The sequence below is a fragment of the Misgurnus anguillicaudatus genome, chromosome 23 (genome assembly GCF_027580225.2).
Source record: "Misgurnus anguillicaudatus chromosome 23, ASM2758022v2, whole genome shotgun sequence".
Classification (NCBI taxonomy): Eukaryota; Metazoa; Chordata; class Actinopteri; order Cypriniformes; family Cobitidae; genus Misgurnus; species Misgurnus anguillicaudatus.
The window spans coordinates 27438567-27465243 of NC_073359.2; the positions used below are offsets into that span (position 1 = coordinate 27438567).

A 26677-nucleotide genomic window follows, 5' to 3' on the forward strand; every position below is an offset into this window, starting at 1 on the left:
CACCTCTGTCTACAAGTAAGATGAAAATGCCTCAGTGTTACTTTTTTAAAGGGGTCATATTATGACATATTTTTAAGATGTAAAATAAATCTTTGCTGTCCCCAGAGTGTGTATGTGAAGTTTTAGCTCAAAATACTCCACAGCTAATTTATTATAGCATGTAAAAATTGATAATTTGTAGGCCTGAGCAAAAGTGAGCCGTTTTTGGATGTGTCGTTTAAAATGCAAATGAGCGGATGAAGTGCAAACACTGATCACAATGATGGTGGTTTGTTGTAATTGAAACTCAATTGTGCTGTCAAGTATTTTTTTCTTTCTTTCTCTCTGCACTAAATGGCAGTGCTGTGGTTGGATATTGCAGATAAAGGGGGCAATAATATTGTAATTCGCCTTGCTCACACAACAAGCAAAATCTGAACCGAATTTTTCACACGCTTGCAGAAAATGGCTTACCCAAACAAAGTTACTGGGTTGATCTTTTTCACATTTTCTAGATTGATAAAGACACTGGTGACCCAATTATAGCACTTAAAAATGGAAAAAGTCTGATTTTCACGCTATGACCCCTTTAACACCCTGTAATGTGGATCTAAACACTGAACAGCAATAATTTAACTCTGGGGATTTTGCAGTGTACATTAGCTCCACCAAGAAATGTTGATTTATTTTTTGTAGTTGTTGTGGTTCTGCTGGTCTTTTGTCTTTATTCTCTTCTTGTTCATCTTTCTTTAGTGATTCTGTTTATTAACAGCAGGTGTTTCTCATTAATGGTCAATCATCACTTCATTCATCTCTTCATTATCTAATTAACTTCATCACTTCTTCAACCCAACCACACCCATACTTGACTTTGGTTTAGTCCACATTGGCTTTTGTTTCTACAGAAGGTTCATGTGGGCTAAGTCAGATGGGGCCAGCATGAAACCCGGGTGCAAGACCAACATGGGGCCCATATTGCAAAACCATATGGGCCCTACATTTGCCCCACCAAGCACTGCTGGCTGGGAGGTCAATGCCATGTTACTAAACTTCTACTGAAGTGCAATATAACATTCTAGCACATGTCACTTTTGGTCTCATTACACAATTTTTCCATTATTAAAGGGGTCATATCGTGAAAATGTTAGCATTGCCACTTTGTAGGTGTGAGCAAAAACAGGTCATTGAAATTTGGCTTTCCTTATGATGTCATAAGGATATCTTATTAGAATAATACCGCCCCCTTAATGTGCACTAGCCAACCACAGCACTGCCATTTGTGCAGAGAGAAAGAAAGAGAAAAAATAATTGACAGCACAATTGAGTTTGAATTGCATCAAACCACCATCATTGTGATCAGTGTTTGCACTTCATCAGCTCATTTGCATTTTAAAAGACACACCCAAAACAACACATTTTTGCTCAAACCTACAAAGTGGCAATGCCAACATCTTCACGATATGACCCCTTTAACATTTGGCATCTATGCTCCACTGTCAATTCCAACACACGCCACTTTGTGTTTCATTGCAAAATGAAACATAATGTTTACATCTATAAACATTTATGCTCTATGCTGCATTGTGTTGTGTTTTATACTATATTGGCTACTTCGTTGTGATATAGTGTAATAGTCTTGTGAATATTGTAAATTGTACAGTCATGCTTAGTGCTTCTAGTCTAGTGTATGAAGCTTATGTACAGTTTTAAACATAAAAACTGATATATTTGTATTTATTATAAAAGGCATCTGGAGCTTGCTCCACCAGAATGTGCACATGTACAGTGAAAATAAAGATCTTATATAATCTATCAAAACAAGTAATTTCTCTATTTAGTCTATATGTATGTATATTGTGTGAGCTATTGCATATTGATGAAGTGGAACAAATGTTTAGAAAATTAAATGAAAATAAACTCATGAAAATATGTTAAGCATTACATTTACAATACTAAAAATTAATGTCCACTTAAATGTAAACATTTAAAACTTGTTTTGGGTATGTTACAACTGATCGTATAAAATGGGAATTTATATCATTACATGCTGTAAAGGAATAAGGTAAAGCAAGCATACGTTATTGTTTATGAAATTAGCTCCGTTTATAATGTTTTTATCAAATTGGGTGAGGGTGGCCTAGATTTAATTTATGTCATACTAGTTTGGATATCGTTTACAAATATAAGAATACGTGTATTGTTAAAACGAAATATAACATTTTATTTAGATGATTCCAAGATTGCTTCAACATACTTCGATAAGATTAGCGGGTTTCCGTAAGGGGAACCACGCTTTGCCATATATGAGAGTCACGCGGTGACGTATTGGACATGGGCGTGGCATCTGGTGTGACACTTGGATGTGGGCGGGGTTGGATGTCCACCGCCGGCTGCTACGATTGATGGATCCGCCCCGTAGTCTACTGCTATCATGAGCACTGCTACAGTAACACTTTCACTTTGTGGTGAAGTTTTCTCCCTTTCTCCCCGTACTTTGACCTCATACTGCACGCCGTGCCTCTGCGCAACGCCGGGTGAAGTCTTGGGATGACACGACGCCCTTATCAACACGGAGACACTAACTTTAATTTATATACTTGGATTTTCTTCCAACGTTACATCAGTATGAAGAATTCATTTTTCTACGTTTTGCTTTTGCTGTTTAAGAAAGGTAAGAAGCGCTTACTTTCGTTTTCACAGAATTACCTTATGAAGCTTAACCATTAAGAAATGGCTTTTGTGGTTACCATTGTAGTAAACATGTTTTTTGGTGCCAACTGTAGACAGGAATGGCAACACAATGTCGTTTCTCAAATCGGAGGACGCATTTGTAGGCTACGTCTTATTTCAGAATATTAACAATAATTAAATTGACATATATTTTTAGTTAATCGTTGATTGTTGTAATATGCGTATTACTTGCGAATGTAATGCTTAACTTAAATAAACCAGACTTGTTGACGTGCAGCCTGCATTGGACCTCGGGAGCCTGCAGCCTTTCGATTGAGAAACGCCCAATACCCCAGCTAGAAATGAAAAGTTCTGGGAGCGTTCCCTGAAAGTTCCCGAATGTTCCCAAAAACATTCTGCCAACGTTAAAAGCGGCTAGTTTTTTTAAAGTTCTAGGAACGTTTCTGTTGTCTGAACGTTAGAGTAATGTTACATTTTACCATTTTTAAACGTTATGACAATGTCATGTTTTAATGTTCAAACAATGTTTAAAACAACAGCTGTTTATTATATTGACTTGTTTAATTGTTATGTAAATGATAGAGAAACATTGCATTTTATTATTTTATAAAACATTATTTCTGTATGCAGTAAATATATTGCTGTAGAAAACTCAATTCACTTACTAGGTTTAGATGTTGATGTTTGTTTCATTTTAAGTCACCCTTATTGTGATTAGTGTTTGTTTTAGTTGGTCTCTTGACACTTGACTTTTTGCTTGCTAGTTTTTTCCTGGTTGTGTTAACTTTGTGTTTATGCACCACATTTGTTATGAACATGCCAAGTTAATAGTGTTATTCTGTGGTTGTTGGTACATAATGGTAAAGATCATCACCTAATTCATTTACAAATCAAAACTTTATTTTCTGTCAAAAATGTAAATGAGATCCAGCAATTTCCCAGCATTTTGTCATTAAGGAGTTTTAGAAACTTTGGACAAAAAATATCTGCTGTATAACTGGGATGCACAAACATCAAGAATCAGACTATGAATCTCAATCATGGTGACAATTAAATGAAAAACTTCATGCTGCAATGCATGCTGGGTATTAACAAATTACAAACCTCATTCAGGACTCCCAGCATGCACTGCAGCATGGATAAATAAGGATTTTTTTTAACAATTTAATTGTCACCATGGTTGAGATTCATAGTCTGATTCTTGATGTTTGGGCATCCCAACTATACAGCGGATATTTTTTATCCAAAGTTTCTAAAACTCCTTAATGACAAACTGCCGTGAAAGAGTTGGATCTAATAAACAATATTGGCAGAAAATAAACTTTTGATTAGTAAATGAACTAGGTGATGATCTTTGCCATTGTGTACCAACAGCCACAGAAATACACTAATAACTTTTCATAACAAATGTGGTGCATTACCACAAAGTTAACACAACCAGGAAAAAACTAGTAGGCAAAAAGTCAAGTGTCAAGAGACCAACTAAAACAAACACGAATCACAATAAGGGTGACTTAAAATGAAACATCAACATCTAAACCTAGTAAGTGAATTGAGTTTTCTACAGCAATGTATTTACTGAACATTCAGAAATAATGTTTTATAAGGTAGTAGGGTGCAATGTTTCTCTGTCATTTGCATAGCAATCAAACAGGTCAATGGAATGGGCGGTTGTTGTTTTGAACATTGTGTGAACATTGAAACATGACATTGTCATAACGTTTAAAAATGGTAAAATGTAACATTACTCTAACGTTCAGACAACAGAAACGTTCCTAGAACTTAAAAAAAACTAGCCGCTTTTGACGTTGGCAGGGTGTTTTTGGGAACATTCGGGAACTTTCAGGGAACGTTCTTAGAACTTTTTATTTCTAGCTGGGACATTGGTTACATAACATTTTGTCTTCCGGTAAATATCCTTGTAAATAGCTTCTGAAGAGCAATGGCAAATAAAAAAGATCTTTAAACATAAATTTACACCAATCATTGTGTTAAGGTTTACAGCTGCCTCCTAATATAGATTTTTCTGGGCAGTAGCCCCTAGACCAGCTGGTAGCTGGCTTTAACTGATTTGGGGCGTGCACACCAAGCTTTTACGCCCACGGCCTGCGCATGTTCAATTGTTTCAAATGGAAGCTCTGCGTTTTTCAAATAAGCCAGCAACTAGCGTTTTTTTCCGCGATCGGCGCTGAACGTAGAGAGTTGAAAGAGTTTCAACTTTGGGATAAAGCTCTGCTCGTCAATAGGGTTGTTCGACTTCATGCGGCGCCGCAAGAACCGACAGCCGCATGACGTCATAGTACCGCCAGAATGATTTCAAAAATCATATTTCATCTCGCTCTCGCGATACTTTGACGTCATCCGGCTGTCGATTCTTGCGGCGACGCGTGAAGTCGAACAAGCCTAATGTCAGTTCTCACACGGCCGTCAAATTACAGTGGAGGAGGGGCGGGGCATTACCACAGCTACCAAAGCGCCCAGCTGAAGAAAGCTGGGACTCAGCTGAAATAACAGCTAGCATTCGGCATTGTCCAGGCGTTTTCAGCCGTGTTTAAAAGTTTTGGTAGCTGGTTTAAGCTGGTCCTCCCAGCCTGGCAAAGCTGGTCAAGCTGGTAGGTCAGCTGGTCTTCCAGCCTGACCAGCTAAGTCCAGCTAGTCCAGGTCACCAAAATAGACCAGCTTAAAATGATCAAAACAAAGCTAGACCAGCTTAAAAAGTGACCAACACACAGCTAGACCAGCTTGCTACACCAGCAAAACCAGCTAAAACCAAGCTGGTAAACCAGCTAAAACCACTTATCAGCTTATGCTTGGATTTTTCAGTAGGGGGCTACTAAACTAATAACAAACTGTGATTTATATGACCCGTCGTTATCTTAAATAGTAAAAATTGATGGATTCTGGAGGGTCCCAGCTAGAAATAAAAAGTTCTAAGAACGTTCCCTGAAAGTTCCCATGTTCCCAAAAACATTCTGCCAACGTTAAAAGTGTCCAGTCTTTTTAAGTTCTAAGAACGTTTCTGTGTTGTCTGAAAGTTAGAGGAATGTTACATTTTACACTGTAAAAAAAAATCCGTAGTTTTTACAGAGAAATACTGGCAGCTGTGGTTACAACAACAATTCTGTCCGTAAAAACAACAACACCACAGTTGTATGCATTACAGCGAACTTTTGTAAATTTTACAAATCTTACCTGTATAAAGAATTTCTTTGGTTTATTAACTGTTTGGAAACTCTTGTCTTTTGATGGTGAGGTGCGGATGTGATTGCCGGAAAACCACCTTAAAAATATATGAACATGTAAACAACTTTTTGTGTTTCATTGATTAGAATAATTTTGTTCATGTTTTAATATATGCAGAAAACCACTATAATCCAGGTGATGCAGACAGCTGCACAAAGAAACAAAGTTTGTTGTGAAATTACTACAGATTGTTTTCTAATTATTTGACAACAATTTAAAAAGAGACAGTGGTCATACACAAAGATTGTATCATACAAACAAATACAAAACAACATCAGGGTAAGTTATTAAATCGCTCAGTGTCTACATGAGTCCATTTTACAGAGTTAAAAAGTGACACTTAAAGGGGACATATTATGAAAATCTGACTTTTTCCATGTTTAAGTGCTATAATTGTGTCCCCAGTGCTTCTATCAACCTAGAAAATGTTAAAGGGGTCATATGATGAAAATGTTAGCATTGCCACTTTGTAGGTGTGAGCAAAAACAGGTCATTGAAATTTGGCTTACATTATGATGTCATAAGGATATCTTATTAGAATAATACCGCCTCCTTAATCTGAACTCTCCAACCACTGCACTGCCGTTTAGTGCAGAGAGAAAGAGAGAGAAAAGAAGGACTTGACAGCACAATAGAGTTTGAATTACAACAAACCACCATCATTGTGATCAGTGTTTGCACTTCATCCACTCATTTGCATTTTAAAAAACACACCCAAAACGACACATTTTTGCTCAAACCTACAAAGTGGCAATGCTAACATTTTCATCATATGACCCCTTTAAAAAGATCAACCCAATAACTTAGTTTTGGTAAACCATTTTCTGCAAGCATGTGAAAAATAGGTCATTGTAATTTGGCCCTTATTGTGATGTCAGAATAAGGTAATACCGCCCACTTTATCTGCATTATCCAACCACAGCACAACCATTTAGTATGGAGAGAAAGAGAGAGATAAAATATTTCACAGCACAATTGAGTTTCAATTGCAACAAACCACCATCATTGTGATCAGTGGTTGCACTTCATCCGCTCATTTGCATTTTAAATGACACACCCAAAATGGCACACTTTTGCTCAGACCTATTTTAGACTTAGTTTACATCTTAAAAAAAATCTCATAATATGTCCCCTTTAAGTGCTATAATTGTGTCCCCAGTGCTTCTATCAACCTAGAAAATGTGAAAAAGATCAACCCACTAACTTAGTTTTGGTAACTATTTTCTGCAAGCATGTGAAAAAATAGGTCATTGTAATTTGGCCCTTATTGTGATGTCAGAATAAGGTAATACCGCCCCCTTTATCTGCACTATCCAACCACAGCACAACCATTTAGTACAGAGAGAAAGAGAGAGAGAGAGAATAATTCATAGCACAATAGAGTTTCAATTGCAACAAACCACCATCATTGTGATCAGTGTTTGCACTTCATCCGCTCATTTGCATTTTGGATGACACACCCAAAACGGCACACTTTTGCTCAGACCCTTGATTAAGATTAAGTTTACATCTTAAAAAAATCTCATAATATGTCCCCTTTAAATAATGACATGATGAATGAACATTAAAGGGGTCATATGATGAAAATGTTAGCATTGCCACTTTGTAGGTTTGAGCAAAAATGTGTCGTTTTGGGTGTGTTTTTTAAAATGCAAATGAGCGGATGAAGTGCAAACACTGATCACAATGATGGTGGTTTGTTGTAATTCAAACTCAATTGTGCTGTCAAGTCCAAAAATGTGTCGTTTTGGGTGTGTTTTTTAAAATGCAAATGAGCGGATAAAGTTCAAACACTGATCACAATGATGGTGGTTTGTTGTAATTCAAACTCAATTGTGCTGTCAAGTCCTTCTTTTCTCTCTCTTTCAGAGTTCAGATTAAGGAGGCGGTATTATTCTAATAAGATATCCTTATGACATCATAATGAAAGCCAAATTTCAATGACCTGTTTTTGCTCACACCTACAAAGTGGCAATGCTAACATTTTCATCATATGACCCCTTTAATGATGAAATAGAGAGCAGTCAAAACACAAGTACAACTGAACTACAGACAAAATGAGACAAGATCTCCCCATAGGAGAATTAAACACAAACACCATTAACATCTACACTTATTACAAACCAGTTTGACTTATTTCTGTCATACATTTACATAATCTCTTATTGAGAATTAGTAGTGGGTTAGATGATGATTTATCAAAAATGTTGTGTTTGAAGTCACCATTATGGTGATCAGTGGTTGTTTTAGTTGGGGTCTTGAGCCTCAATGGTTAATTACTTCCTTTTTCTTTTTGTCAATTGTGTTAGTGGGTTACACAGAGCACTTATTGACAATGAAAGGGTTTGTAAAAACAATGCTCCAACAGTTTTTTGCTTTTAAAGGGGTCATAGTGTGAAAATCAGACTTTTTCCATTTTTAAGTACTGTAATTGGGTCTGCAGTGCTTCTATCAACCTAGAAAATGTAATCAAGATTAACCCAGTAACTTTGTTTGGGTAAGCCATTTTCTGCAAGCGTGTGAAAAATTTGGTCGTTCAGATTTTGCCTGTTTTGTGAGGTAGGTAGGTAGTAAGGCGAATTACAATAATACCGCCCCCTTTATCTGCAATATCCAACCACAGCACTGCCATAGTGCAGAGAGAAAGAGAGAAAGGAAAAAGTACTTGACAGCACAATTGAGTTTCAATTACAACAAATCACCATCATTGTGATCAGTGTTTGCACTTCATCCGCTCATTTGCATTTTAAACAACACACCCAAAAACGGCTCACTTTTGCTCAGACCTACAAATTATCAATTTTTACATGCTATAATAAATTAGCTGTGGAGTATTTTGAGCTAAAACTTCACATACACACTCTGGGGACAGCAAAGATTTATTTTACATCTTAAAAATATGTCATAATATGACCCCTTTAAGAGGTTTGATTTATCCACATGAAAGTTGTGATTGACTTTAGTTATTGTAGTTATAGTAAAATAGAAATGGTTTAATGTCTGGTCTTGTGGTCTTCTGCAAACATAGCTGTTGGGCTAGAAAGAGTTTTGTAAAGTAATGGTGTAGGGACTGGTTAAAAAAGTTTTTTGACACTTCATATTCATATCAAGATTCAACCTACAAATCTCAATAGTGGTGACCATCAAAAAACTAATTCAGATTAAGTGCAATGCATGCTATAAGTTTGTACTATGGTAATACCCAGCATGCATTGCAGCATGCAGCTTTCATGTTTTGGGTCACCGTTGTTGTGATTTGTATGCTGATTCTTGATTTCTAGACTGATTTTGTTTAGTCACGGAATTGTCTGACATAATTTTTACTGTTTTTAAGTCTAATTATCTAAATGCATTGCCACTCTGTAACATCGTCCTACAAGAAAACATTTGTATGGGGAAGAGAAAAAAATTTATGTTCATATTTAGAGTTTTTTTGAGAACACCTGCTTGGTAAACTTTAAGATGACTAGATCATCTTGAAAACTCTACTCAATATTACTTGATTTATTACATTATTTCAGCTTCTTAGACCATAGCTTTTGTGTATTGACACATTATTCAAACAGTCAGAGAAAGCTTGACCCAAAGACCTACGAGCCAAGTGCCCCATTTAAGGAAACAATGATCTCCATAATGGTGACTTCAAACAAACCAAATAAAGTCAAACTGGTTTGTAATAAGTGTAGATGTTAATGGTGTTTGTGTTTAAAGGGGCCATTCCATGAAAATGTTAGCATTGCCACTTTGTAGGTGTGAGCAAAAACAGGTCATTGAAATTTGGCTTTCATTATGATGTCATAAGGATATCTTATTAGAATAATACCGCCCCCTTAATCTGCACTATCCAACCACTGCACTGCTATTTAGTGCAGAGAGAAAGAGAGAGAAAAGAAGGACTTGAAAACACAATTGAGTTTGAATTACAACAAACCACCATCAATGTGATCAGTGTTTGCACTTCATCCGCTCATTTGCATTTTAAAAAACACACCCAAAACGACACATTTTTGCTTAAACCTACACTCTAAAAAAATAATCCGTAAAAAAAACAGATAATGTCCTGGCAGAAAATTACCGGTACTTTTTCCGTTATGTTTACAGAATTTCTGTTTATTCAAAAACTGAACATTCTGTAGATTTACAGAGAAACGTCCGTAGATTTACAGGACATTTTCCGTAGCCTTTAGGGACACTTCAATCTGCCTATGAAACACAACAATGGTGACAATCAACAACAAAGCTTCATGCCGCAATGCATGCTGGGTACCAGCATTGTAGAAAACTCTCTTAACATTTACTCTCACCATTGTTGAGATTTGTATCCAAAGTGTTGATATCTTTGAAGCAAAAACCGCACTGACAAATTTGCAGTAATTTTATTCAATACAGGATGTTTTTAGATCAGCATAGAGTGTCACTCTTATACATTTCTGTTCTTTATTCTTATTTTATCATTTTATATTGAAATGTTAGGCAGCAAAACATAAAAACAACCAAGCTTGTTTGACATCATAGACAATTCTCCTTCCTCAAGCAACAAACAAGTTGTAATTGCTACAAGCAAAAACACTGTTGCAATGTTAATAGAGCAGAGTCAGTTCTGTGAAGGTCACGGGACAAAAGCCTAACTAAAGGGAACACTAATCATCATAGTGGTGACTTCAAATGAACTAAAACAAACACAAACTGGAGATTTAATGTGATAAATGTTGTGGTAAATATCCATTTGACTTACACGTCACGTCAGAAAGAAGATTTGTCTACTAAATCACTTGTGTCGATGCTGGAATAGTTGAACACTTGTATCTTGTTCTGACAGCATTTGTTTAGAAGTTAAACATCATCCATGTTAGAAAATAACTCTGCAAGCAAGTTGTAATTTTAGGTTTCAAACAGAGATGGTGATAGAGAGGCAAAAGTGAAAGATTGCAGCAGGGGTTATTGCACCCATAATGCAACATGTTATTAAAAAAAAAACGGATAAATGCCTGCACTCTAAAAAAAATCCGTAAAAAAACGGACAAAGTACTGTGTAAATATGAAGGAATTTTCCGTATTTATGTTTTACAGGCATTTATCCGTTTTTTTTTTAATAACATGTTGCATTATGGGTGCAATAACCCCTGCTGCAATCTTTCACTTTTGCCTCTCTATCACCATCTCTGTTTGAAACCTAAAATTACAACTTGCTTGCAGAGTTATTTTCTAACATGGATGATGTTTAACTTCTAAACAAATGCTGTCAGAACAAGATACAAGTCTTAAACTATTCCAGCATCGACACACGTGATTTAGTAGACAAATCTTCTTTCTGACGTGATGTGTAAGTCAAATGGATATTTACCACAACATTTATCACATTAAATCTCCAGTTTGTGTTTGTTTTAGATTCATTTGAAGTCACCACTATGGTGATTAGTGTTCCCTTTAGTTAGGCTTTTGTCCCTTTACCTTCACAGAACTGACTCTGCTCTTTCAGCATTGCAATAGTGTTATTGCTTGTAGCAATTACAACTTGTTTGTTGTTTGAGGAAGGAGAATTGTCTATGATGTCATATAATCTTGGTTGTTTTTATGTTGTGCTGCCTTACATTTAAATATGAAATAATAAAATAAGAATAAAGAACTGAAATGTGTAAGAGTGACACTCTATGCTGATCCAAAAACACATACACGTATTGAATAAGATGGCTGCAAATTTGTTAGCTGTGGTTTTTGCTTCAGAGACATCATCACTTTGGATACAAATCTCAACAATGGTGAGAGTAAATGTTAAGAAAGAGTTTTCTACAATCCTGGTACCCAGCATGCATTGCGACATGAAGCTTTGTTGTCGATTGTCACCATTGTTGCGTTTCATAGGCAGATTGAAGTGTCCCTAAAGGTTACGGAAAATGTTCTGTAAATCTACGGACAGTGTTCTATAAATCTACAGAATGTTCAGTTTTTGAAGAAACGGAAATGTCTGTAAACATAACGGAAAAGGTACCGGTAATTTTCTGCCAGGACATTATCCGTTTTTTTACGGATTATTTTTTTAGAGTGTGTAAAACATAAATACGGAAAATTCCTTCACTCTAAAAAATATCCGTAAAAAACGGACAAAGTACTGTGTAAATATGAAGGAATTTTCCGTATTTATGTTTACTGGCATTTATCCGTTTTTTTAATAACATGTTGCATTATGGGTACAATAACCCCTGCTGCAATCTTTCACTTTTGCCTCTCTATCACCATCTCTGTTTGAAACCTAAAATTACAACTTGCTTGCAGAGTTATTGTCTAACATGGATGATGTTTAACTTCTAAACAAATGCTGTCAGAACAAGATACAAGTGTTCAACTATATGTGATTTAGTAGACAAATCTTCTTTTTGATGTGACGTGTAAGTCAAATGGATATTTACCACAACATTTATCACATTAAATCTACAGTTTGTGTTTGTTTTAGATTCATTTGAAGTCACCACTATGGTGATTAGTGTTCCCTTTAGTTAGGCTTTTGTCCCTTGACCTTCCAGAACTGACTCTGCTCTTTTAGCATTGCAATAGTGTTTTTGCTTTTAGCAGTTGCAAACTGTTTGTTGTTTGAGGAAGGAGAGATGTCTGCATTGTCATCTAAGCTTGGTTGTTTTTATGTTTTGCTGCCTAACATTTAAATATGAAATGATAAAATAAAAATAATGAACTGGAATGTGTAAGAGTGACACTCTGTGCTGATCTAAAAGCACACTGTATTGAAAAAGATTGCTGCAAATGCATCAGCTGTGTTTTTTGCTTCAGAGACATCAACACTTTGGATACAAATGTCAACAATGGTGAGAGTAAATGTTAAGAGAGTTTTCTACAATCCTGGTACCCAGCATGCATTGCAGCATGAAGCTTTGTTGTTGATTGTCGTAGATAGGAGTTTTCCTTACTCAAACATGTTCTGAGGGCAGAAAGAATGTGATTGGTTCACAAAAACGACCAATCAAAATGCTCGTTACTGGTTTAAGCCCTCAGCGGAGCCTCCAAGGCAGCTTCTGCAGTGAAGCAGTTTGAGCTCACCGTTGATCAGATGAGTAGCGCAGATATGGTAAGATAGGAATGAGACTGTTTTTGAATTCAGCTCGAAACGTTTCGAGTATTTCAGTGACGCGTTTTCACGTGTCCGTGGCACGACTTTCTTTTTCGTGCCAGTTTTACGGATTGGTTACTCAATTTTTTTTCCTTTTTTCAAACCATTGTCGATTGGGATTGGGGTTAGATTTGTGGTTTTCGTCACATTTTTAAACTTTTCTCGCGCGAGGATAAAGTTGGGTTTGGGTTAAAATGACATTGTTTATACATTTATTTGTCAGAAAATTAAATTATTCTTGCTTGGAGTTGGGGTTAGAGTTGGGTTAGGGTGAGGATGTCATTTTATGTAACAGAAAGTTGTTCTAACCCCAATCCCAATCGACAATGGTAAGAAAATAGGAAAAACAATTGAGTAACCAATACGTGAAACTGGCACGAAAACGCGTCACTTAAATTCTCGAAACGTTTCGAGCTGAATTCAAAAACAGTCTCATTCCTATCTTACCATATCTGCGCTACTCATCTGATCAACGGTGAGCTCGAACTGCTTCACTGCAGAAGCTGCCTTGGAGGCTCCGCTGAGGGCTTAAACCAGTAACGAGCATTTTGATTGGTCGTTTTTGTGAACCAATCACATTCTTTCTGCCCTCAGAACATGTTTGAGTAAGGAAAACTCCTACGTGCTTGATTGTCACCATTGTTGCGTTTCGATTAAAGTGTCCCTAAAGGTTACGGAAAATGTTCTGTAAATCTACGGACAGTGTTCTATAAATCTACAGAATGTTCAGTTGTTGAAAAAACGGAAGTGTCTGTAAACATAACGGAATAAGTGCCGGTAGTTTTCTCCCAGGACATTATCCGTTTTTTTACGGATTATTTTTTTAGAGTGTTCATTTTTACACAGTACTTTGTCCGTTTTTTTACGGATTTTTTTAGAGTGCAGCTGCCACACTCTAAAAAAATAATCCGTAAAAAAACGGATAATGTCCTGGCAGAAAATTACCGGTATCTTTTCCGTTATGTTTACAGACATTTCCGTTTATTCAAAAACTGAACATTCTGTAGATTTATAGAACATTGTCCGTAGATTTACAGAACATTTTCCGTAGTCTTTAGGGACACTTCAATCCGCCTATGAAACGCAACGATGGTGACAATCAACAACGAAGCTTCATGCCGCAATGCATGCTGGGTACCAGGATTGTAGAACACTCTTTCTTAAAGGGGACATATTATGAGATTTTTTTAAGATGTAAACTAAGTCTAAAATAGGTCTGCGCAAAAGTGTGCCGTTTTGGGTGTGTGATTTAAAATGCAAATGAGCGGATGAAGTGCAACCACTGATCACAATGATGGTGGTTTGTTGCAATTGAAACTCAATTGTGCTGTGAAATATTTTATCTCTCTTTTTCTCTCCATACTAAATGGTTGTGCTGTGGTTGGATAGTGCAGATAAAGGGGGCGGTATTACCTTATTCTGACATCACAATAAGGGCCAAATTACAATGACCTATTTTTTCACATGCTTGCAGAAAATGGTTTACCAAAACTAAATTATTGGGTTGATCTTTTTAACATTTTCTAGGTTGATAGAAGCACTGGGGCCACAATTATAGCACTTAAACATGGAAAAAGTCAGATTTTCATAATATGTCCCCTTGAACATTTACTCTCACCATTGTTGAGATTTGTATCCAAAGTGTTGATATCTCTGAAGCAAAAACCACAGCTGACACATTTGCAGCAATCTTATTCAATACAGTGTGTTTGTAGATCAGCATAGACTGTCACTCTTATACATTTCAGCTCATCATTTTTATTTTATCATTTCATATTTAAATGTTAGGCAGTATAACATAAAAAACAACTAAGCTTATATGACATCATAGAAAATTCTCCTTCCTCAAGCAACAAACAAGTTGTAATTGTTACAAGCAATAACACTGTTGCAATGCTAAAAGAGCAGAGTCAGCTCTGTGAAGGTCAAGGGACAAAAGCCTAACTAAAGGAAACACTAATCACCATAGTGGTGACTTCAAATGAATCAAAAACAAACACAAACTGTAGATTTAATGTGATAAATGTTGTGGTAAATATCCATTTGACTTACACGTCACGTCAGAAAGAAGATTTGTCTACTAAATCACATGTGTGGATGCTGGAATAGTTTAACACTTGTATCTTGTTCTGACAGCATTTGTTTAGAAGTTAAACATCATCCATGTTAGAAAATAACTCTGCAATTTGTAATTTTAGGTTTCAAACAGAGATGGTGATAGAGAGGCAAAAGTGAAAGATTGCAGCAGGGGTTATTACACCCATAATGTTATTAAAAAAACAGATAAATGCCTGTAAAACATAAATATGGAAAATTCCTTCATATTTACACAGTACTTTGTCCGTTTTTTTACGGATTTTTTTTAGAGTGCAGTATTTCTCCGTAAAAACTTCGGATTTTTTTTACAGTGTACCATTTTTAAACGTCATGACAATGTCATGTCTCAACGTTCACACAATGTTCAAAACAACAACTGTTTATTACATTGACTTTTGACTGTTATGTAAATGATAGAGAAACATTGCATTTTATTATTTTATAAAACATTATTTGTGAATGTTCAGTAAATACATTGCTGTAGAAAACTCAATTCACTTACTAGGTTTAGATGTTGATGTTTGTTTCATTTAAAGTCACCCTTATTGTGAGTAGTGTTTGTTTTAGTTGGACTCTTGACACTTGACTTTTTGCCTGCTAATTGTTTCCTGGTTGTGTTAATGTACCACGTTTGTTATGAAAAGTTTATAGTGTGATTCTGTGGTGCTTGGTGCAGAATGGTGGAGATCATCACTTAATTAATTTACTAATCAAAAGTTAATTTTTTGTCAAAAATGTAAATGAGATCCAGTGCTTTCACAGCAGTTTGTCATTAAGGAGTTTTAGAAACTTTGGACAAAAATATGTGCTGTATAACTGGGATGCACAAACATCAAGAATCAGAGTATGAATCTCAATCATGGTGACAATTAAATGAAAAACTCCATGCTGCAATGCATGCTGGGTATTAACAAATTACAAATCTCATTCAGGACTCCCAGCATGCACTGCAGCATGGATAAATAATGATTTTTTTAAACAATTTTATTTGTCACCATGGTGGAGATTCATAGTCTGATTCTTGATGTTTGTGCATTCTAGTTATACAACAGATATTTTTTGTCCAAAATTTCTAAAACTCCTTAATGACAAACTGCTGTGAAAGTGCTGGCTCTCATTTACATTACTGACAGAAAATAAACTTTTGATTAGTAAATGAATTAGTTGATGATCTTTATCATTATGTACCAACATCCACAGATTAACACTATTAACTTTGCATGTTCATAACAAATGTGGCGTATTAATACAAAGTTAACACATCCAGGGAAAAAAATTAGCTGGCAAAAAGTCAAGTGTCAAGAGACCAACTAAAACAAACACTAATCACAATAAGGGTGACTTAAAATTCAACATCAACATCTAAACCTAATAAGTGAATTGTGTTTTCTACAGCAATATATTTACTGAACATTCAGAAATAATGTTTTATAAAATAATAAAATGCAATGTTTCTCTATCATTTACATAACAATTAAACAGGGTCAATATAATAAACAGCTGTTGTTTTAAACATTGTTTGAACATTAAAACATGACATTGTCATAACGTTTAAAGGGGACATATTATGAGATTTTTTTTAAGATGTAAACTAAGTCTTAAACTAGGTCTGAGCAAAAGTGTGCCGTTTTGGGTGTGTCATTTAAAATGCAAATGAGCGGATGAAGTGCAACCACTGATCACAATGATGGTGGTTTGTTGCAATTGAAACTCAATTGTGCTGTGAAATATTTTATCTCTCTCTTTCTCTCCATACTAAATGGTTGTGCTGTGGTTGGATAGTGCAGATAAAGGGGGTGGTATTACCTTATTCTGACATCACAATAAGGGCCAAATTACAATGACCTATTTTTTCACATGCTTGCAGAAAATGGTTTACCAAAACTAAGTTATTGGGTTGATCTTTTTAACATTTTCTAGGTTGATAGAAGCACTGGGGACACAATTATAGCACTTAAACATGGAAAAAGTCAGATTTTCATAATATGTCCCCTTTAAAGGGGTCATATGATGAAAATGTCAGCATTGCCACTTTGTAGGTGTGAGCAAAAACAGGTCATTGAAATTTGGCTTTCATTATGATGTCATAAGGATATCTTATTAGAATAATACCGCCTCCTTAATCTGAACTCTGAAAGAGAGAGAAAAGAAGGACTTGACAGCACAATTGAGTTTGAACTACAACAAACCACCATCATTGTGATCAGTGTTTGCACTTTATCCGCTCATTTGCATTTTAAAAAACACACCCAAAACGACACATTTTTGGACTTGACAGCACAATAGAGTTTCAATTACAATAAACCACCATCATTGTGATCAGTGTTTGCACTTCATCCGCTCATTTGCATTTTAAAAAACACACCCAAAACGACACATTTTTGCTCAAACCTACAAAGTGGCAATGCTAACATTTTCATCATATGACCCCTTTAAAAATGGTAAAATGTAACATTACTCTAACGTTAGACAACAGAAACGTTCCTAGAACTTAAAAAAAACTAGTCACTTTTAACGTTGGCAGAATGTTTTTGGGAACATTGGGAACTTTCAGGGAACGTTCTTAGAACTTTTTATTTCTAGCTGGGGTGTTGTAAACGTAACAGCACAACTGTACTGTACATGTCGTCACAAAATGCCCTGCAATGTGAGCACTGCCTTTTTAAACATGTTGAAATGTATTAAATCTATTAACTGATCTACTGAAAATGAGATTGTAATTGAGTAACTACTCTACGTATGTTCTCCAGGAGTGTTTGATGAAGAGATCCAGGAACAGAGGAATGTTGATGTGACTCTATCAGTGATGGAGGGAGTAACTGTGACTCTTGAATCTGCTGTTACTGAAATACAGGGTGAAATGGTACTTTGGATATTTCAAGAATACACTCCCATAGCTAAGATGATTACAGAGTCAAGTATAATAACTTTAAATGATGGTGATAATGGGATGTTTCGAGGCAAACTACAGATGAACAATCAGACTGGATCTCTTACCATCAGAGACATCAGAACTGAACACTCTGGACTTTATCTTCTAGAGTTTCATGGTCTTGGGGTTACATCCAGGAAATTCCAAGTTACTGTCAGTGAGTAAGCTACTGTTGATATTGTTTTTTTATATTACAAATGAGGTGTTTCTACTACTGCCTGACTGAGATGATTGAAAGAAAAATTACACATGTCAGCGCCTGGACTCAGTAAACTTATGTGAGCATGCCAAACAGAATGATAGTCATAGATCCATGAACATATCAGACCCCTGCATCAAGATGTCTTAGAGTGAGAAAAACATTTAGATGTATTATCAAAAAAACTTTCTATTTTCTCATGTTTTCCAGCTCCTCTACCTGTTCCTGTCATCAGCAAAAACTCTTCATTATCATCAAGTTCAAAATGTGTGTTGTTGTGTTCATCAGTGAATATGAGAGATTTGAGTCTCTCTTGGTACAAAGGAAACAGTTTATTGTCCAGCATCAGTGTGTCTGATCTCAACATCAGTCTCTCTCTACATCTGGTGGTGGAATATCAGGATACAAACACATACAGATGTGTACTCAACAATACCATCACAAACCAAACTCAACATCTCAACATCACTGATGTCTGTGGCTTCATTCCTTTAGGTAACATTACCTGTGATATTACTATGAGTCTCTCTATTAAGTTTCAGTTACAATAATGTCTTTCTTTCTCTTTTATAGCTTCTGGTAAACAGCCAATTTATCATTGGGTAATACCTGTTTGTGTTGTGGCCTTGCTGGCAATAATTATGGCTGTGTATGGTGTCTGCTATTTCAAGTCTGGTGAAGCAGGTCAAAGAGGTATGTTTTTATATATAATACTTTAAAAGAATAGCTCAACATTATAAGACATTTAAATAAATATCATATAGTTTTATGTAAAGAAGATCTATTTATATTGAAAAAAGAGTTATACAAATATGAATTAAATTTCACTTGTATAAAGGTCACATCTTGTAATGGGAAGAAAATGACTGATTGGTGTTTTTTTTAAACAGACCAACCCACTCAAGAAGAGCTAATCCATCTAAATAATGGTAAGATATTGTACTTACTATTTTACTTGTATTGTAAAACACCCAAAAACCCAAGCAGATTCATTAATTATGAAAACAAAGGCTACTTACAGGCTGTGGATCATAAGCGGGTGGAATTATGATAATGACCGTCGTGTCCACGTCAACAGGCTTCAGAAGTAAACTTGCATACAATCCTCTTGTTCGTTGTAGTCCAAGAAAAGAGATTTCAGTTGGATTCGTAAATTTGCAAATGGTTAACATGTACTAACACACACTAACACACCAAAGGAAAAGTAAAATTGTAAATCGGATAATAAGTGCTCTTTTCTGTCTATTGCTGAATTAGATCTAGTAACCCAAATAATGGTAAGATATTGTACAACTGAATTTCGGTGTGCGCAATTAATTGTGTGTTTATTGCAAAACAGGTCAGAGATCAGTGAATGTAGTTGATGAGCCAAATAATGGTAAAATATGATACTACTGAATCTCTTGTGTGTTTGTGCAAATCAGCATTACCAACAGATTATGATGTGTGTTTGTTTTTAGTGACAGGTCAAAGGTCAACCCAGGAGGCAGATTTACAAAGCAGTAAGTTAGTGAACAACTATGTGTATACAAATGCAATATATTTCATTGAATTAAATCAGTGTTTATTGTTAAAACAGCTCTGATTCCTGAAGAAACTGATGATCAGCCAACAAGTGGGAAGATATTGTCCCAATGCCTAGCCCAGTTCATTCCTTAGGATCCAAACCAACATTTTATTTTGTGCCACCATACTTCCTCGTGTATCTACTCATGTAACAGTCTTTAAAGGGACTGTAAGTAGGGTTTTAAGTGTTTTATTAATCAAAATCAATGTCTTTATTCATAAATATGTCCTCATTGGTGTCAAATGTCATCTGTCAGTGATCTGACTTTTCTTTGTAAGCTTAGAATTTCTCCTCTTTACTTACAATGAATGGGTAAGTCCAAGAAGGCATCCATGTCGTTCCGCCGTATTGATAAACTATAATAGCAGAGGGGGATTAAAAGCACTAGCCGAACAACGCGTTTCCACAACGCATTTTCATTCAGAACACGTGAACTATCTGCAACGGACAAGGAGATCAGTGATTACATAATGACTACCATAGTTGCAACACACATTTGGAAAGGCGAGGCGCTAGAGACTACTATTCGTTTGAATGCAAATTACAATTTCACCACTACATGGGGGTAAATCCTACTTATTGTCCCTTTAAATAAAGAAAACATGTTTGGTGGCTTATAAATTCATCCATGTTTGGATCCATAAGAATGAATGGGGCTAGGCTAAATGCTAACACATTCACAACGCGCTGTACAAAGATTAAGTGCGCAAATTGAAAAAAGATAGTTATGTATTAATTTGTCTAATTTGAGGTAAGAACATAGTAAAATATTGAAAAACTGTGCTGTTTTCCTTTAATAATTCAAGAGTTTATCAGAGTTACGGTTGTTAAAGACACGGGTTATTAGTCAACATCCATTTCTCTGTTGCTCTACTGCATTTCACTTAATGTAATTACTATTAATTATATTTTTGTAATTTTCTAATGCAATTTGAGCTATGCATGCATAAAAAAAGTTGGGCGACTACACCACTTGTGACACACCGACTGGAAGTGATGTATTTTAGTGCGTTCCAATCAAAACACTGTGTGTATTAATCCATTTTTGTTCAGCTTTATTAGTAACACTTGAATCCTTTAAAAACAATTGATTACTATCAGTGGCGGCCGGTGACTTCTTTTTCGAGGGCGCAAAGTGAGGCTCATCAAAACATGTATTTGTGTAGCGCGTCAAATGCTTCAAAGGGGTTTATGATGAAAGAGATGCTGGTGTTTGTTAGATACTCAATCTTATGTGTAATCAGAGTTTAGTGTTAAGTTAGTGTCTTACGAGTATTTGTGAACTTGAGCCTCTCTTTTATCATAAACCCTTTATATGCGTGTGCAGCAGGCACTTTTTTATGCATATGGGTCAAATGAGGCAACGACCACATATTTTTACTGTTAAGTAAATTATTAAGTATAAATATATTCGTAGATGAAAGGCTCTTACACTGGAATGAGCTTCTCTATCATGTTGACAAAGATTTATGATTAAACTGAAATTTTATTACGACTGCCACTGGGGGCGAACTCCGACAATTGTGTCCAAATGTAGTGTACAATTAACAATTTGGTTAGGTAATGTTTACTAAAACATACAACCATGTCTGCATTTGTGGTTATAGCATTGACAAACAACAATTGCTTACATTACTCTGCACTGCTCAAAACTCATGTTTGAATCATGATTTGAAATTTGAAAGGGTTAATTGTGTGTTTATTGCAAAAACAGGCCAAATATCGGTGGATGTAGTTGATGAGCCAACTAATGGTAAAATACTATACTACTGAATCTCTCTCTGTTTGTGCAAATCAGCATTAACAACAGATTATGATGTGTTTGTTTTACTGACAGGTCAAATGTCAAATCAGGAAGCAGACTCACAAAGCAGTAAGTTACTGAACAACTGTGTGTTCTTCACTGTGCGTAGAAAGTCAAAATATTTTTTTGAATTAAATCAGTGTTTATTGTTAAAACAGCTCCGAACCCTGAGAAAGCTGGTGATCAGTCAACTGGTGGTAAGAATGTGTGCATTAAATGCTTATGATACAAATTAGCATTTACAACTATGTTTACAAAGTTTTACAAATATAATACTCTATTTATATTTACATAGTTTAGAGGTGAAATTGTGTAAATTAAATCTCCATAACAGTGTATGATGTTCTTGATTGTTCTCCAGGTGGGATTCGTGTGCATAAAGATTCAGTAAAGAAAATAAATAAGACAGAGGGAGACTCTATCATGCTAAAGCCTGATGATGCTATAACTGAGGAGGATGAGATATTTTGGAAGTTTGCTAAACATAAAGAATGTCACCATACAGTTCAGTTTGAGATCATAGCTGAATGGATGAAAACGAATGGGGAGAAATTAATAAGTAATAGATTCAAAGACAGATTCCAGCTAGACAATCGGACTGGATTACTAACCATCACTAACCTCAACACTGAAGACACAGGATATTATAAAGTGCAGATCTCCGACAAAAACACAAAGATATTCCATGTTGTTGTTCATGTAAGTATTTAATGTAATAATTGTCTTTTAAATATGTTTTTAATTTATATAAAGTTTTATGCAAATGTTTGTGCACCCCTCTGATTCTGCATAATACGCTCTTTCTTTATAAGAAAAGATTGTAGTGATATGCCATCTTGTTTCTAGACAACGTTATATGATATAATGTTTTTCTGACAAAAATTCTTCGTGTAGCTGTATTGAGTTGTATGAAGCAACATCGAATGTGGAAAATAGGTTGTTTAAAGATTTGGGTATCTTTTCAGTTGCAATGATTTTGTATACCATGTAGATTGATTGGGTGATATGAGGCTATGTGGCAAGCACAGGTATGGAAAACCTTTTAATAATTACATTTATCATAAAATTATCGTAATTACTTTATCAGATGTGCACAAACTTTTGCATTATCTCTTTATATATTAACTAATATTATCAATCTAACATGAACTATACAGTGCAGTTTAATTTATCAGATTGAGCCAAAAATTACAACCTTTTTTCTCAGGCAAGAGTGTCAATCCAGAGGATACATACCACTGATGACAAAACAATATGGGTAACTTTATAAACAGTGCAAGTGACAGGACACGTAAGCAACATTCATATCGTTTGACAAAAGATGTGACTCTGGAATTGTCAGTTTATAGATGTGCCTTGAATACTATTTCTATGAACAAATAGGTCAAGCCACTTGTGCAGTGCAAAATATCCCTCATTGTATGAGGTGACGCAATTAGTTGTCCAGCACGGTTCGGTTTCCGAAATACAGGTTTACAAATTTTTTACAGGTTTTACAGTGTATATCTAAATGGGGAACTTGACTCTTTCTGTTATTGTTACAAGGTTTTAAGATCTCAAGTTCATACACAGGAAAATCCCCAGTGTTAAATTAACTCTACCAGTGTTAAATCAACACTATTTGGTGTTTATATAATCCACACCAAGATCGGTGTTATAATAAAGAAAGACAAATTATTAAATGCAATAGATGAATACTGTTGGGTGCCTCCAAAAGCTGCAATCTTTCACGTGCAGAGTTATTTTCTAAATGGATAAGTTTAACTTCTAAACAGCTGTCAGAACAAAATACAAGTGCTCAACTATTCCAGCATCCACACGTGTGATTTAGTAGACAAATCTTCTTTCTGACCTGATGTCTCACAAGTCAAATAGACATTTATCACAAAATGTATCACATTAAAGGGGACATATTATGAAAATCTGACTTTTTCCATGTTTAAGTGCTATAATTGTGTCCCCAGTGCTTCTATCAACCTAGAAAATGTTAAGAAGATCAACCCAATAACTTAGTTTTGGTAAACCATTTTCTGCAAGCATGTGAAAAAATAGGTCATTGTAATTTGGCCCTTATTGTGATGTCAGAATAAGGTAATACCGCCCACTTTATCTGCACTATCCAACCACAGCACAACCATTTAGTATGGAGAGAAAAAGAGAGATAAAATATTTCACAGCACAATTGAGTTTCAATTGCAACAAACCACCATCATTGTGATCAGTGGTTGCACTTCATCCGCTCATTTGCATTTTAAATGACACACCCAAAACGGCACACTTTTGCTCAGACCTATTTTAGACTTAGTTTTCATCTTAAAAAAAATCTCATAATATGTCCCCTTTAAGTTTGTGTTTGTTATGAGTTCATTTGAAGTCACCATTGCTGTGATTAGTGTTTCCTTTAGTTAGGCATTTGTCCCTTGACCTTCACTCATCTAACTCTCCCCTTTTTAGCAATAGCAACAATGTTTTAGTAAGACCGCTTGCTCATTGCTTCATGTAGAGGGAAGCCCTTCCAGACATTCTCAGAATGATTATTATTATTATATTCTACTCTACAAATCATTGAAACATTTGATCACAAATTAAATATGAAGAAACAGGCATATAAAAAGCTCTATGCAAACGACATTGTATTGAATAAAACTGCCGTCATGCTTTAGTGTGTTTTGTTGTTGTTGTTTTTTGCTTAAGAGAGACTTCATGATTTCTGAAACAAATCTCAACAATGGTGACAGTTAATGGTAAGAAAGTTGCAAAATTTTTGTCATGTTGCAATGCATGATGGGATTTATGAATGAGTTTTCTACAATCCTGGTACCCAGCATGCATTGCGGCATGCCGTTTTGTTGTTGATTGTCACCATGATTGTGTTTTATAGGCTGATTGTTGATGTCTCAGTGTGTCTGACTAACACCACAGATTAGATTTGGGTAAACAATATTTAACTCTTCAGGGTATGTGGACTTTTACAGCACTGCTGGATTTCATGGGAGCTTCACAGGGTTGGCAGAACATAAATAAACACTTATAATCAGTGATTACTTTTTTATGATATCATTGAATCCCAAGACTTACACTTTCATAATAATTAACACAGTAACAGTTACAGACTTCATTTCTCTCATCTTCCTCTGCTTTAACAGATGTGTTTTATAAACACACTGCCACAATTAGCAGAAGAAAACTAACACTAAACTTCAAGACCCAGGTACCCAACTAAAGGAAACACTAAACGGAGCAATGGTGACTTACTTTATTAACCAGATTTTCAGCAGTTCTTTAGAAGTTAAACCTATCATCCATGTAACTCTGCAAGCAAGTTGTAATTTTAGTTTTCAAACAGAGATGATGATATTGTTCATTTAACTATGGGGATTTCATCTATTGCATTTAATAATTTGGCCTTCTTCCTCATTTTAGTATTACTTTCTACAGAAAAAGAGTCAACAAAATAAAAAATTTAAGACAGGAACAATTCCAAAATTGAGTTGATTTGACACGGAATGACCAGCAGGTGTTCACTACTAATGACTCAATCACTTCATTATCTTATTAACTTTAACACTGATTGAGTGTTTTTTTAACACCAATCTTGGTGTGGATTATATAAACACCGAGCAGTGTTAATTTAACACTGGGGATTTTGCTGTGTACAAACAGGTCGTAAATTTCGATTTTAAGTCAAAGTGTGTTTTAGAAAGTAATGACACAATCAACACTTGTTTGTGGTCATTATGTGACATGATTAATGTGAATAATTTTAGTGCTGCAATAATTCATTTTAAATGCAGCTACAAGAAGCTATGAAGGGACCAAGCACCCCGATAAGAAGAATGAAATAGCTATAATAAATTGTAAAGCTGTGAGTGTAATCCAAGCAACAATGTGATTTTGTTTTTACACTACATTGGTACTTATGAAAGGGAAACATAGACTAGCCAGTTTTTACACATTAAGTTATCCAATGTGTAAATCATGCTTTTTTAAAATAATTTCAATATGCGCCAGTATTGACACTATACAACCGTACTTCCCATTTGGAAGCTTTACCATTAGCTTTGTTAATTGATTTTTCTTGTCTTAAGAATATAAAAGGCATGATAACTGTGTGTGGTACGGTTTCACATGACTCACATTTGCTGAAGACTGGAACAAATTTTTACAGGGGGGCATTAAAAAATAAATTTCTACAAGAATTCATAAACAACTCAGGAAAAACAATGTTACAGAAGACCTGACCGAAATTGTGTCAAAATGTTTGCTCATTATCTGCCTTCAAAACATTTTATATAATGTTTTCATTTCTTGTAGAGTTGTTGTCTAAACTGTAATTTGAATTATTCACAATGGAAAATATGTGTATAAAATGTAACTGTATATCATGTTAACAATTACAGTATTTTCTTAATTCTACAAACAACTCAGATGGTGTACATGCATTCGTATGTGCCTTAATTTATAATTACAATATTTGGTTTTTACAATTTCCAAAGCCATATGAGATGAGGTTTATAGTTCCAAATGAATTCAAGCTGTTCATGTTTAACATTGAGAAATGTATTTTTAGTATGCAAATATGCTACGACAATGCACTGGTGTTTTATATTCATGTTTATAGTGTGCTATTGCTTTTTGTCGAATTGGGATTTTAGACTTAACTTGCATGAAAATAAAAAAATCTAATTTTTATGCATGTAGTTTGCCTTTTACTACCCACCACACAGATTATATAAAACTACTTATTAATGATGTTATGACAGATAATATATAGCTAATATATGGGTTTGACATTAAAAATAGCATTTTAGATTTCTGTGTGAGACATATTGTATGTGTAATGTATACTTCATCTGCTGTTTAAGAGCAGTGGTGCTATAAGTGGAAATTTGTGACTCAACACTGCAGTACAAAAAGTCTTATTGGATTACAGGACAGAAAAACTTCAATACTTTAATGTTAAAGTTTTGGATGATGGTTGAAGGTTATTGTGGTAACATCTCATGACAGTCTGCAAGTTAGGACATGGTCTGTGCTGTTGCAGA

The 26677-nt window shown here is 35.2% G+C and overlaps 1 protein-coding gene across 5 annotated transcripts; it reads left to right on the plus strand.

Annotated features, from left to right (window-relative positions):
• Window positions 1–2425: 2425 nt before the first annotated feature.
• LOC129452617 (uncharacterized) lies at window positions 2426–26294 on the plus strand. Of its 5 annotated transcripts, XM_073861411.1 has the most exons (12): window positions 2426–2650; window positions 17881–18219; window positions 18472–18756; window positions 18835–18954; window positions 19152–19190; window positions 19601–19639; window positions 19722–19763; window positions 21543–21581; window positions 21666–21701; window positions 21791–21829; window positions 21994–22331; window positions 22840–26294. In XM_073861411.1, exons 1-12 carry the CDS (start codon window positions 2527–2529, stop codon window positions 22900–22902), a joined length of 1503 nt encoding a protein of 500 aa, XP_073717512.1. In that variant the 5' UTR covers window positions 2426–2526; the 3' UTR covers window positions 22903–26294. The 5 variants fall into 5 exon arrangements, with proteins under 5 accessions (XP_073717512.1, XP_073717513.1, XP_073717514.1 ...); XM_073861412.1 differs by lacking the exon at window positions 21543–21581; XM_073861413.1 differs by lacking the exon at window positions 19601–19639.
• The last annotated feature ends 383 nt before the right edge of the window (window positions 26295–26677 follow it).